The sequence below is a fragment of the Hirundo rustica genome, chromosome 17 (assembly GCF_015227805.2).
Source record: "Hirundo rustica isolate bHirRus1 chromosome 17, bHirRus1.pri.v3, whole genome shotgun sequence".
Lineage (NCBI taxonomy): Eukaryota > Metazoa > Chordata > Aves > Passeriformes > Hirundinidae > Hirundo > Hirundo rustica.
Window position 1 is genome coordinate 2,002,458 of NC_053466.1, and position 14,264 is coordinate 2,016,721.

Genomic DNA, 14,264 nt, shown 5'->3' on the forward strand with positions numbered 1-14,264 from the left:
TGAAGGAAGGAAGGGCATCACTCACCAAGGAAGGAAGGAAGGGCATCACCCGCTGTGGCACAAAGAGCACACCGAGCCTGTGCCATGGTCCCTCCAGCAACACCCCAGCACCTGCGGGGATGTGGGCTGGCCCCCCACGCACCGTCCCCACTGCTTCCCTCGGCACAGCACCAGGAGCCTGGCTCTGCCACCCACTGATCCACGGCCCTGGAGAAGTTACTCACCTTCTCCGAGCCTCTGCGAACCACCCCGGGCTCAGTGCGGGAAAGCGATGCGGACCGCGCTTTCGGGGTGCCTTGGGTGGTGTCGCTGACTCCACAGGGCTGGTCTTTCTCCAGAACAGGATTGCGGCACATTTTGGCTGTGCCGTAGCCAGAACTGCCTCCGTGTTCGCTCCCAGGAGGCTGTGTGGGCGCAGGAGGTACTGAAGGATCACACCAGGTACCGCCGGGCGTGGGGAATGATATCTCTTGGTTTTCCCCCTATAACCTGGGTCTGTTAATCCACTCGAGCTCCCATTAAGGGACCTTTTTACGGGCTCTCTCCACCCTCTCCAAGCCCAGGGTGGAGCTGGGCAGCCGTGCCAGAGAGCCTTGGAATGTCTCTGGTAAAAGCCCCCAGCTGCAGGGAGCCGAGGGGCTGCGAGCCGCCAGCCCTCTCCTGCCGCGCTGCCCCTCCAGGTTTTTTCTCAGCTCCCCGAGATGCTGAGCACAGCACCCCGCTCTCCGAGCTCCTCTTCCTTCCAGCCTCCGCTTGCTGTACCGGAGCAGAGGCCCCGGTGTGCCCGTGGCCACACCGGTGCCAAACCTCTCCCCGTCGCTGCGGTGCCAGGGCAGCAGCTGCAGGGCCGAGGTGTCCCCAGGCGCCAGGGCACCCCGCCGGTGCGGCACTGGGCTCGCCGGCGCGCACGTCCCCAAAGAAAAGCGCCTTTGATTCACTTGAGAGCGGAGAAAACTATTAGCCAAGCTTTGTTTTCCTGGATCCCTCCCCCTGCCGCTGACATTCAGCCGAGAGCGAGGGAGACAGAAAGTGAGCGAGGGAGGGCGGGAGCGGGTGCCAAGCGCCGCACCCCTTGTCAGCTTGGGTCAGCGCCACGTTCGTTATTAATGCTCTGTCTAGAGGTCACATTCAGATGCAACGAGCCCCGGGTCAGCCAGAGGAACAGATTAGAGCTTGCTCGCTGCTCCGCCACATACCGACGGCACCGGCTCCCCGTCCCCGGGCTGGCAGGAGCGGAGCTGCCGCGCTCCCGCCCCTTCGCTTTTCTCCTGCCTTTTTTTTTTTTTTTTTTTAATTTTTTTTTTTTTAATTATTATTATTTTTTTGGCAACGTCGGGCATCTCGTGAAACTGCACAGTCTCCCTTATAGCCCCGAGCTGCTGAGCAAGGAGATGAGGTAGGGGAGAAAATACTGGCGGCGCTTCCATCCACCTTAACAACCGCGGCTGCAGCGGGCTGGAACGCTCCGGCGAGCGAGCAGGAGGAGAGCGGAGAACGCTGTTCGCTCCACGGGGAAGAGCGCTGGGGCCGGAGCATGTGTTCCCACCAACTTCTGCCATCGGGGTCAGGAGTCTGCCGCCTGTGACCTGGTTTCCAGCCTCGGTGCCCGTTTGCTCGCCGCTCCCGGCCGCCCATGGCTCTGAAATCCTCTCGCCCCCAGGATTTAAGGAACCGGCTTTGCTTTCTTCTCTGTCTCCGGCTGCTGCGAGGGAGCGAAAGCGAAATGCGTGGGGAGGGTGTGAGCGGAGCACTCGCAGCGCTTTGCCGCGGGCTGCCGTGCCCGGGGGGGCTTTGAAGAAGTGCCCTGACAGCCGTGTCCTTCCCAGCCCACCCGCTGCACACTCCAGGTGTGCTCCCTGCCCGCCGGAGCCGGAGCACGTAAGTCGGGTGTTGGGGTCCGAAGGATGGGGTTTAACCTCGAGGTTGTGTGTGGCTGCGTGCCCGCGGCAGACCCTGCGTCCGGAGCCCCCGCCCCGAGCCGAGCGGCTCAGCCTTCCCGAGGATCTGATAACTCGGTTACTCATAGTTTCACTTGCGATGCGGAACCGAGGGCCGCGTGCTGCCGAGGCGGGCTGGAGTGCCGGGGACTGCGGGGCGCGGGGAGCCGCTCTGGGGGTGGCTCTGCTGGAGGAGCTCATGGCCGTGGGGTGCCTGGCGAGCCGGGAGCTTACCGGGGGTGTCTCGGCCCCGGTCCCTCCCGAGTGTGCAGATAACTACAGCGTGGGAAGCAGGTGTTGCTGTTTTGCTCTGGTTTCGTGCAGAGGAAGAGTGGCGGGGCTCCCTGCTGGTCCCGCGGGCACGGGCTGTAGGCAGCCTCCTCTTCCTCCTCTTCCTTCTCCTTCAGGCTCCTTCAGCAGTATCCCGGTGAGCAGGGGCACAGCCAGGAGCTGGCATTGCCTGTGGCTGGTAAAGGTCACTCCACGCTGGGAACCGCTCACATCCATCACCCCCCCAGCCCCGAGCTCTGCCATGCCAACTCCTGCTTCCTGGCATCTTTCCTGCCGAAGCACCCGTGATCATGGCACATCTGCACTGCTGCCAGTGTCTTCATTTCAGCTCTGCCCGGGGCACGCAATCAGCCTTGGCCCCGCTGTCACGCTTAGTGCTGGGCCACCAGTGTGGTGATGAGCAGAGGGACAGAGCTGCTTGTTTTCTTTGGACGGCAGCAGCGGGTTGTGTCAGAGGGCATGGGTTGTGACACTGGGGACTGTCCTGTTTTCCCCTGCGGCATTCAGCAACGGCAGGGGGAGGACTCCTGCCCCCTCGTTGCCTCACGATTGGTGGCCGGATGTGATTTTTTTTAATCTTTTTTTTTTTTTAAGAAGTCCCAGCCCGTCAGCAGGGTGACAGAGGTCGTGGGTTTGGCTGAGCGAGGCTGGGAGTTGCAGAGTTAAAGCTCGAACTTGTTTCCTGGCTTGCCAGGGCCTTTCTGGTGCTCAGTGCATTCGATGCCTCGTACATGCAATTTGATAAGCCTGGTGCTGGGACGGGCAGGATACAGGCAGCAGCTGGATGTTAACTCCTGCTGTGCTGGGTGCTGCTGGTTTTCTCCAGGACCTGGCAAGCAGGGAGAGGGATTTCATCTCTCTGGGGGCACGTGGTGCCAGCTATTCAATGCAGGCAATGCCCTCATCCCCCATGCTGTGCCCTCCCCTTGCACGGACTCACAGAACAGATCCTGGCTGTCCTTTGCGCCCGGTTGCGTGTGGCTGTGCTGAGATCAGCCCGTCCCCTGGGCTTTGTTGTTGGGCTCAAGCAGAGGTTGGGCTGGCACTTCAGGGCCGGGCTGACACATGGCAGCAGCTTGGCAGGAGGCTGGCAGCAGGGCTGGGGCACAGCTGCCACATTCCCAGGCATGAACAGAGCTGTGCCAGGAGCCCCAGTGTGGGACTCACCGTGGTCCCAAGCCCCATGGTGTCAGAGCAGCCGGGGAGAGGCTTGGATATGGAGCCAGTGGTCAGTGCCTGCTCCCAACCACGCGGGGTTTTTTGGTTGGTGGCCTCTGCGCAGAAAGTCCCCCAGCGAAGGAGAAAGATATTCTTAGCAGGTTCATTCCGTGCTGGCTTTCATCTTGAAGTTACTTTTCTGTGGCAATACAGTGACTCTGGACTTACACACTCTGCATCCTGTGCCCTCACAAGGTGCAGGGAAGGGCTAGGGAGCTGTTGGCTTGATAGTGGCATCACATGGGCAGTCAGGAGGAAGCCGGGCTGGCAGTGTCCCACAGGCTGCTGGCAGCTCCAGCCTCACAAGACACCACACAAAGGACCAGCCACACAGCAGGAATAACTGCAGGCAGCGAGGTGTTACTTCCCAAAAAGCCTGGATGGTTCTTTCACAGGTCACCTCCAGGAGCCTGGGGTGCCCCTGCACCCATCCCTGGGCTGTGGTTGTAACTCCTCCCTCCATCTGCAGGAGCAGGGGTGCCCAGATACCCCTGCAGAGATGGCAAGGACACGGAGTGCTGACTGTCTCCTTCTTCCTCCTCATCCTCCTCCACCCTGCTGGGTTTGCCCCATGTTCGGGTGGCACCATCTGGCCAGGATTGCCAGCCCTTGGCACGATGCCTGACCTGGGAAGCTGCTTTTGCTCATGAGCCTGTGATCAGCACTAATCCCCTGGCACGCCTCTTCCCAGCCAGGGACATCACCTGGGCTTACCTGCCCGGGCTTCCCTCCTGTTCCCTAACAGGGCTGTGTGCCTTGCCACCCCTCCTGAAATCATCACTGGGGCACAGGAGGCTGGGAAGAGCCTTTGCTTCGTGTTAGGGGCTGAGAGCAGCTGTCCCAAATTCTCCTGGGTGTGCCAACACCTGTTGCAGCCATCCCAAAGGAAAAGGAGCACGGCTCGTCCTCGTGACTGCCGAGACGTGACCGCGGGATGTATTTTATTCCAGAGACGGTCAGCATAGTGCCTTTTTTCCCTTTGGAAAGAAAAACAGGCTCTCATAGGTCATCCCCTGGCCTAGAAGCCATTCAGACAGGTGCTGGTGACCATATTGTTCCTGTGTAGTTTGGCTTGCCCGGAGGAGGTTTCCCGTCCTGTGCGGATAATGCTGCCCTTGTGCGAGCGCATCTGGCGTTAAACCCTTCTCCTCTGTGCCTCCTCCACTGCAGGTCTCCTTGAGCATGGGCGGAACTGGTCGGCCATTGCCAGGATGGTGGGCTCCAAGACCGTGTCGCAGTGCAAAAACTTCTACTTCAACTACAAGAAGAGGCAGAACTTGGACGAGATCCTACAGCAGCACAAACTGAAAATGGTGAGAGCCCTGTCCCAGCCTGCGCTGGGCACTGTGGATATTTCCTAGCAAGTTCTTGGATGCTTCCCACAGCCAAGGGAGGCCTTTATCACGTTGGGTGAAAGCTGTGGGGACTGTGGAGTGGCACAGGAAAGGGTTGTCCACACGTCTGTCCCTGGGAGGTCGGGATGAGGCAGAACTGCTGATTGGGGGATGCCTGGGTGTCTGGAGCTTGGCTGGGAGATCAGGAGCAGGAGTGGGGCTGTGCTGTGTTGGCCAGGATGCAAGTTCTGGTGGCTGTGCAAATACTTTGTCTCTGGTGAGACTGTGCTGTTCCACCCCGGTGAGCAGAGAGCCCGGCTGGGCCACACGGGTCTGTGCCTTGCAGGTTCTGCAGTTACCTGCAGTAAACTGTTTTGCTTTGCCCCAAAGGAAATCAGGGCTTTAGGACAACGTGAGGAAAGCCTGGCTCTGAAAGAGGTTTTCTTCAGCACTGCAGGCAGATGCGCACACCTCTCTGTGCCTCAGTTTCCCCTTCAGATGGGGCTGATACTGCTTCTTTCCTGACATGTGGTGCAGGGTGTGAATGTAGTGGGGCTTGTTTGGTGTTCTGGAGATAGCTTGGACTGCTAAGAGACACTAAAGATTATAATATTTCATTTGTAGAGTATCCTGGGGTTCCCAGTTTCTGGCTAATAGAATTCACATGGCTAAACCCCCAAGGGGTGCTTTGAAAATGCAAAGGACAATGTTCAATGCAGGAATCTTTCCAAGCAAGCTATTACAGCAAGAGTAAAAAGAAAGACAGGAAAACATTCAATGACTCACCCAGGAATTTAATATCCTAGTCAGTCTATAGGAATGAGAGAAAGAGAAGACATCGGCGATTCTTTTTTATTAATTCTCTATGCACAGAGACACTCCTGTGTTCCCACGTTTCACTGGATTGTTTTTAGAAACAAAGCAAACAAACTATATAAAAGACCCCCAGACCCATATAAAGGCTGGAATGGAATATTCTGTGAAACGTGCATCAAGCCCTCTGAATATAAAAAGTTACATTAGAAAGATATCATTGTTCATTACTGGGGAGAATCTGAAATAAGATCATACAGCTTTGCTGGCAGTGGAGCCGGTGTGTATTAATTTACTCTGCTCCTTAATGTTGCAGAAATTATATCACGGAAGTGTTTTTCTGCAGAACCACATTTTTCCCTGCATCCGTCCCTCCAAGGCAGCCGCTAGACTTCTCCAGTCTAATTGCTCACTCTCACTTGCAGTTTATATCGGCATCATCATTTTATTTTTCGAGCATTGGAGGCTGTGGGATTCGGTCGTGGAGAAGAACAATGAACATTCAGCTGTTATTTATTGTACTCTATTGTTTTGTGGCAACAGCAGATGCCAGAAAGCTGAATAAAATAAAAGAACAACTGAGATTAAATTGCCATGGACCTTCCTTCCTGACTCCTAAATATAATCCCAACCAAACCAAGCCTCCAAATCTCATCCTATAGCCCGTATCAACCATGACCTCTGCGGAGGGAAGCATGTGGTGAAGCAGTGTTTTGTCATGACATCCACAGATTATTCCCTGACCTCACCACCACCAGCTACCGCTGATCATGTGCAGGGAAATGCAGTGGCTCTGCTTTTCCTCCTGATGCTAAATGAGAGTAAACTTAATTAGCAGATCTCATTCATTTCCCAAATGGGGCTCATTAATACTGTAGCCTCCTCTTCCAGGTAGGTGTGACACCAGGATTCAGCAATGTGCCGGTGACTCTGAGGATCTGTGAGGCCGTGCCGGTGTGGGATGGGAAACAGACACGGAGCCAGTCGGCTGCACCCTGGGGCAGGCAGCCTGTCACTGCTGGGGCAGGGTCAGGCCACCTTGAGGCTTCACTTTATCTGCCCTGCTGTGTGTTTTGGCTTGGTTTCGCTGCTGCGCCGCTCGAATGTGTCCCAGGCATCAGCGTCACTTAGCTTTGACCTTCTGCGCGCTGCACTCACTAATCTTGGCATTTAAGGAAAGCGGGGCATTGGGATACACGGTGTCCTCGGAGCTGCTCCTTCCCTTAGTGGCTGAAGATTAGGCACTGTCTTCACTGCGATCAGTCTGTGGTGTGATTGTCACCGACTGCTGGGCTTGTTTTGGCTTGTGCAGGGAAGTAGGGCCAGTTTTTCCCTGGGGCTGGGGCTGGTCCTGCTTGGAGACAAAGTTCTGTGGACCTCCTCTGAGCAGCATCTCTTTAATTCCTTCCATTTTTGGATGGTGCTGGCTTTGCACAGTGAAACTGCTTCAGGAGCACAGTCTGGTCGACTCTGCTCCTGGGGAATGAGTGTGTCTGACTTGCCTTGGTCTTGCTGTTAGTTCAGGTTGAGCCTGATGGGAGATGGCTCCGTGTTGGGAGCGGGGTTTGGAAGCTCTTTGGGTTGTTGCTGCCACATCAGGTGTGGAGTGCAGGGAGAGGCCAAATTTTTCAGGATGGCCTGGAAAGACTTTGTGGATGAGGAGGCATGGAGTGACCCCTCGTGCAGGGCTCTGCGTCCTCACTGTGCGCAGTTTATCTCCTCAGTGGTCTTGGCGGGTCACAGTGCTTGAGTGGCACCAAGTCCCAGATGCTCCTCAAGAATTACCTGGTGGAAGGTAGAGAGCAGCAAGACTGCACAAGGAGTTTGGAGCTGTAGGTGTGATGCGAAGCAAAGCAGTGTCCATGAACACATCTCTAGATGTAGCCAGGATCTGCTGCCTGTACTTCACATAATTTTCCCTAAATGCCAGCAGTGGGGTCTGCTAGGAGGGGGACCCACAGTGCCCCTGGGGCTGCTCTGCTGTGCTCTGCCAGCCCCAGGCTCTGGCCAAGCAGGGTGCTGAGGCAGAGGCTGGTTCCCAGCTAACTCCCAGTGAGGAGCCCGCTCCTGCCCGCGGCTGAGTCACGGACCCGTGAGTAAGAGGCAGAGAAGTCTTTGCCATAGTAACGTCGGCGCTTTGTCACGGCGCTAACGTGATGGGGAACTGCTGCTTCACACAGGAACGTGCGGTGCTGAATCGCCGCCGTGGCAGAGGCGCGAGCGCCGGCAGCACCGGGACGCCGCCGGCGGGGCTGGGATGGGGCGAGGGAACCACAGAGCCTGGCGTTCCTCCCGCCGCCTCTCCGCGCCTGCACAGAGCCGGTTCTCAAGTGCCTCTTTTCGCTCTCTCCTGCCCAGTTTGATAAAAATAGATTTTGAGCAAGCGGCGTTTCCAAGCAAAAAAGCAGTTGTGTTTGTTTGTTTTATCTGGAAGTTTTCGAAAGGATTGAAAAGTTGGGGGTGGGGGAAGGGGGGGGACCAGCTCTTCCCAGCACAGAGATCCAGCAGCAAAGTTAGCGTTTCCACCAAGGCTTTATCTTTTCATCCATGTAAATAAACGTCCTACACACGTCACTCATGAGGGGTTTGCAGGGAGAGCCGGAGATGATGAGCCTGTTCCTACTGGTAATATTTACTCAAGCAACAAGAGCAGGAAACAATAGCAAAGCCGAGACTTTTCCTTTAGGTCTGCAGGAGGGAGCAGCTGTCCACGCCCTCGTGGCTGTGGCACGTGCTCCAGCCGGGGAGGTTGGGGCTGTCTCAGGGCAAGCCAGGACATCAGGCAGTCACCTTTGGGATGCCGTGCTGCACTGAGCTTGCCCACTGTCCATTGGTGACAGCTGCCCTGGCACGGGAGGCATAGTTCTTCTGCGGCACCTGCCAAAGGGGTCATGAAAGCAGGTGCATGGAAGCGTTGGCTGGGCCGTATCTGGGGCATCAGCTTCGTTATCTGCAGATAAGCGTCGAGTCGCGGCCACGCATGTTTGTGTAGCTGGAGGAAGAGCCTGGAAATGCGCAGGACCAACACGTCACGCGTGTGTCATGTGCAGACGTGACCCCCGGGCTCTTGCCAGCCCTGCACTGGTGACCTCTGCATGCTTGTCCCTTGTCCATGTATCCGTGCCATTCTTCTCCTGAACGCTCGCTGCTGGCTGTGGCTGGAGCTCCCTGTGGAGCTGGTGGCCATTGCAGAGCAGGCAGAGGTTTTTGGCCAGGTGACACCATGCTGCCAGGCTTTCAACAGGCAGATCTGGTCCCAAGCCTGGTGCTCGGAGGGTTTACCCAGGGCAGGGGGTCCCTGGCAGTGTGAGCATCCCTCTAGACCCTTTGGGCAGGACCAGTGCTCTCTGCTCTGCCATAACTCCCCGTAGGCTTCGCCTCTCACCGTTCTTCCTCTTCTCTAGGAGAAAGAAAGGAACGCCAAGAGGAAGAAGAAGAAAGGCGCCGCTGTTCAGAACGAAGAAGCCACCTTCCCTCCCGCAGCTGAGGACGAGGAGATGGAGGTGTCAGGGACGAGTGGCAACGAGGAGGAGATGGCAGAGGAGGCGGAAGGTGAGGCAGGTAGGGGCTGTGGCAGGGAATGTGCTCGGCTCTGCTGGCTTTGCCGCCCTGTCGTGGCAGAGGCACCGCGCACGGCCTCTCCAGGGCTGCAAATGTCAGCGCTCACACGGGGTCTGTCACCTCAAAGTCACACCGAGGTGACGCTGTCTCACAGCACTCGGGGCATTTTGGATGCCTCTGGATTTCACGCTTGCAAGGAGTGCCCTGGATCACTGCCCTCCTCCCATGTCTGGATGGATGGATGGCTATTTTGGGAGGCCTTTGGTTTCTGATTTCCATCAGCGCGCTTTCCGAGAGCACATGGCTTCCCAGGGCCTCTTGTAAATTACGTTTCTTGGTGTTTTGCTCCAAAGGTGGGTCCCTGCCCACCTGCTCTTAGCCACCACTGTGGGCTCTCATGGAGCTCATCATGAGCTCAAGGAGAGATAACTCACCAAGGTCTGTGTGCACCCGTCCCCGTCCCGTCAGGGCATTGCTGCTGTCTTGGGCAGTGGAGTTCCCAGAGCCCAGCACTGGAACAAAGGCAGGGGAAGCTGTGGTCTCCCACCAGCAAGGCTGATGCACCTTGGTGGGGCTTTTCCTCCTCCTTTTCCCTTTTAAGGCAGTGTTTTTCTCCCTCCCATCCTTACCAAAGAAAGGAAACAATGTGAAAGTGACATTTTTCAGCTATTTATCGCTTAGAAAGCGCAGCAGTTTGGAGTTCAGAGAAAATGTGCACGATTTTCCAACAATGCCCATTTGACTTCTGACAAAGTAATTTAATAACATAACCAGCACTCTGGCACCACACTGGTTCCTGGCCTTAGCACCCAGGCTAATGGGACTTGAAATGGGAAATCTTTTCAAATTGTCCTTGTGAGTGACTCATTACAAGGCAGATTCCAGGTAAATCTTTGTGTGAGGTGATACGTGACTCACAGGAGCAAAGTAAAAGGTAGTTACTGCTCTTTGTAAGAGTGCCTGAGAGGAAACAACATGATTTTGAGATTAGAGACGGTTCTCTTGACATGCTTCTGAGCCGTACTCTCCAAGCATCTTGTTCTGCTGCTGGGGTGCCCTACTGCGTTGTGGAAAAGCATAAGCGGGGGGATGAAATGTAATGGGCACAGAAGTGCCAGGGTGGTGTTGCACAGGAAATGGGCGATGGCTCCCGGGTGACATTTGGGGATGCACAGATAACCCCTTGCAGCTGCAGGGGCCATGTGGCCAATCCAAGGACAGGGGGAAAGACTCGGTGTGGGAATTATGGTGTAGACTATGGATTCAGCATCTGGAGGGATGCAGTGAAGTGTAGAGCTTGGCTGAGCTTGGGATGAGCCACTGTTGGATGTCTCAGCATGGCATTCAGAGTAGCATCAAGTGGCAGTTGGGAAGAGTTTTGCCAGACCCGCTGTGAACCTTGTCCTGTCTGGGTGACAGGACACCTCATTTCTTATTTGCAAATGAGTAAGAGTGGAGAAGACTGAGATTCCTGATGCGTGTGGTACGATTTCATCCTGAGGACAGACAGACGTGCTCCGAGGTACAGCTCTTAGGGCCCAGTCCCTCTGTGGCACACCTCTCACCAGTGTTTGAAAGCTGGCTGAGCTGCTGTGGAGGGGCAAAAGTCAAGGAATGCATGTGAGGAAGCCTTTGGGGCATGAGCGTGAGAGCCCTGCTTGGTGAGGACACGCTGGGATGGGACTGTGGAAATCTCCTGGTGTTCCTGGCCCTGGCCGTGTTTGTCCGGCAGAGGCTTGGAGGGAGTGATCCTCTCCCCAGCTGTAGAAACAATCTCTTGGCAGCGCCTAACTCTGAGCAGTGCATGGACACTTGTGCTTCCAGCTCACGTCAAGCCGCTGGTGGCCGATCTGGGAATAATCCTTCCCATGTAATAATTAACCTGTCCTGCAGCACTGCCAGCGCTTCCCTTTCACCGACCCTGACCTCCTTTCTTCTGCCACCGGTGGCTTTAATAACAACAAACACGTGTAGTGTTTTGGGATGATCCCAGCTGCTCCAGGGGTGGCAGAGCCAGGGACACAGGTGACGTAAGTCAGCGAGTAGGGTGCCAGTGAGGTGCCTGGTCTGGGGCAGCTGATCATGTGCCATGGGTGAGAGGGCGAGGAGGGAGCAGATCTTGTCCTGCCAGACCAGCCAGCAGCCAGGGTTTTCCCTTCCAGCTTCCCAGTCACTCAGTCTCCGGGCTTTTGGGCGTGTGATTTTGTGTTTGGGTGGGGGTTAACAGTCGTGCTGGGCAAGCAGAGAGGCCCCCAGAAGAGCCCTTTGCTTAGCAGGCTCTGGATCTGGGGATCCCAGCACAGTTCTCCCAGCCCCGGGATCATCCCCCTCAGAGGAACGAGGGCGTTCTCTTCCCAAGGGAGGGGGTGGAGGCAGCGATATGGGAAGCAAGAATCTCAGGCTGATCCTTATTTTTATTTCTTCCCTTTTCTCAGCTGCAGTAAATAACAGCTCCGACACCGAGAGCATTCCCTCGCCAAGGCCCGAAGCCAAAGAAGGAGGCGAAAACGGGGCCAAGGCACCACCCGGGCCGGGAGGTGACGCCGGCACAGAACCGGCAGTCAAGTGGGAAGAGGCTCCAACACCTCCCGACGCTCCCCCCGCTCCCCCTGCCAACCCCGCTCCTGCCGCCAGCCCCCCGCCGGAGACGGCCCCCGAGCCACCCAGCACCGAGGAGAAGGTGCCGGAGGACCTGGTGGTGGACGTGGTGAAAACGGAGGAGCCGGAGGAGAAGGTGAGCGAGGAGCCCTGCAAGAGCGAGGTGAAGAAGGAGGAGAGCGAAGAGAGCCAGGAGAAGGACAAGGGGAATGACAAGAAGGTGGAAAGCGGCAGCAGCAGCGCGGGGACGGCGGGGACGGAGGGGACGCCCAAGGCCGAGAAGAAGGAGAGCCATAAGGGCAGTAAAGGCCCCGGGGTGAACCCCGACAGCGACTCCAGCGCGACCTGCAGCGCAGACGAGATGGACGAGCAGGATGCTGTGGACAAGAGCAGGTAGGAGCTGAGGGACAGGGCGATCCAGGGCATGACCCAAGGGCCAGATGAGCTTTTCCGTTGTGCGTCACGGTGCCCACAGGTGTCTTTGTGAGCTCCTCATTGGGAATATCACTGCTCCCCCAGGAAAAGGGACTTCCCAGCTGTATCCCCATGTGCCCCCAGCCCTTTGGCCGTTGCTTCCAAAGGAGCTGTGACACAACAAGCTGTGCGATGTCACAATGTACGGGTGCTTCTGGGACACGGCCATGGGCAGATGTTGGGTGCAGAGCCACCGCATCTGCTGGTGGCAGCTGCCCATCTGGGTGACGCAATGGAGCGAGATGTGCTCTCGGGGACAGTGGAGTTGTGCTGGTTTGCCAGCATCCAGGGTTGGGAGCTGTTTCTGTCTGAGTTGGCACTGGCAGGAGAAAAGTCATGTCAGGGATGCGTTTCCACTGCGAAAAGGGGTGAGCTGCTCCTTTGGCAGAGAGAGTTGCTCGGATCTATAGGGGCAAATTATCCGTCCTGGCCATAAAGGCAGGAGAATGTGGTCTGTGCGAGCTTTCCTGGGGCCATGGCAAGGTCTTCACCTGAGCCACTGCTGTCTGGAGCCCTCCACCCACCCCTAGGCCTGGCAGCCTCAGACCCTTCATGGACGGCTCTTGGGACAGGGAGGAGAAACACTGGCCTCCTCCTTGGAGAAACACCCTGCTCCCCTCCCAGCTTTTCCCACAGGGCCCTCCCCACCCAAGAGCCTCACTGATGGAGAGAGGGTTTTCTGTTTTTTAAAGAATACATATGAATACGCACATCTTTGTAGCACTGAATTTTATGATGGCTCCTGGGCCAGGTAGGACTCCTGTGTACACCCTGCCATTGTGTGTGGGGGCAGCAGTCCCTCCTTGACTCAGAGGTGGGCAGGGATTGCATCCGGTGTCGTGCAAGCCTTCCGTGGGCTCACAGGGAGCAGTTTGGCAGCAAGATGGGTGCTGCCGAGCTGGGCAGGCTGTGTGCAGCGCTGTGGATGGGCTTATTAAAAAAGCAGCTGAGCAAAGTAGTGGGATGAAGTCAGAAGGAGCTGTTGTGCATCCCACCGCTCCAAATGGCCTCTGTGATTGATGCAGGAGGCGGTGGATGAGCACTGCTGGTGCAGGAGCATCCTCTGGGGTGCAGCCCCTCGCTGCCGAGCAGCTGGAACAGCGCTGGCGGTGCCAAGCTGGGCTGGCCCCGGCCCCGTGGCAGGGCTGAGGCCTCTTGGCTGCAGTGCTCCTCTCCAGCAATGGCCAGAGTCCAGCACCGCCCCTCCCCACCCTCCCCTGCTTCCCAGGCGGGAGCAAATCTCCCAGTAAGGGAGAGTGAAGCCAGCAGGGCTGTCCTCCTCCAGTCTGACATTAACCCAACCGAAAGCAGGGCAGCCGTGGCTTGTACCGACTTCTCAGCACCGAAGGAGCAAGTCGTCTTGGGAACGACTTTTCCATCACGGCTCCTCGCTGAGTCAGCGCCTATCTCGCTTGTCAAACAGTTACCAGCTCCCAGGAATATTAAACATTAAACAGGCGTCCCGCAGCTCCCGGGCCACTCCTCTTATCCGGTGTGGCGGTGAGGCGCGGGCGCTAGCAGAGCCTGCTGGCATGGGAAGGCTGCAGCTGACGCCGGCATCGGGCGCTTCCCAGCCCAGAGGCACCCACGGGGCCGATCCTCAGCTGGCTCCGAGCTTTTGGCCACTCGGTGCCTTTCCCAGCTGTAGCTTTGCTCCCTCGCCTTCGAGGGCCGCCGGCCCGCGGGCGTTAGCGCAGCCCCGCTGCCGCAGCGTGACTCGCGCTGAGCAGGACCGCGGTGCCGCGTGAGCCGCCCCGTCACCGCATCACCCGATGCTCGCCCGCCCACCCAGCGCCAGCGGGGCGTGGGTGCTCTTCCCTGCGCTCGTTGAAAGCGTCAAGCTGTCCCCGGCATCTCCCAGGAGAGGACAGAGGGTGGCTGGGGTGTCCCCGCGGTGAGAAAGGAAAGGGTTCAGAGTTGGGGCAGCCTTTTTTTGGTCCTCCTGCAGTTCGCACTAGCAAAGGCACGTCCAGGACTGAGGAGGCGCAGCCTTAGCTCGTCCAAGCTGAAGGAGGCAGCTGGTTGTCCGTGGTTCCGT

General features: G+C 57.3%; 1 protein-coding gene across 1 annotated transcript in view; it reads left to right on the plus strand.

Moving 5' to 3' along the window:
* Positions 1–14,264, plus strand: part of NCOR2 (nuclear receptor corepressor 2) — a 186,024-nt gene that overhangs the window by 136,838 nt on the left and 34,922 nt on the right. Inside the window, 3 exon segments of the mRNA XM_058422874.1 lie at positions 4,617–4,759; positions 8,998–9,145; positions 11,590–12,145. Of these exon segments, the coding sequence (XP_058278857.1) occupies positions 4,617–4,759; positions 8,998–9,145; positions 11,590–12,145 (847 nt within the window).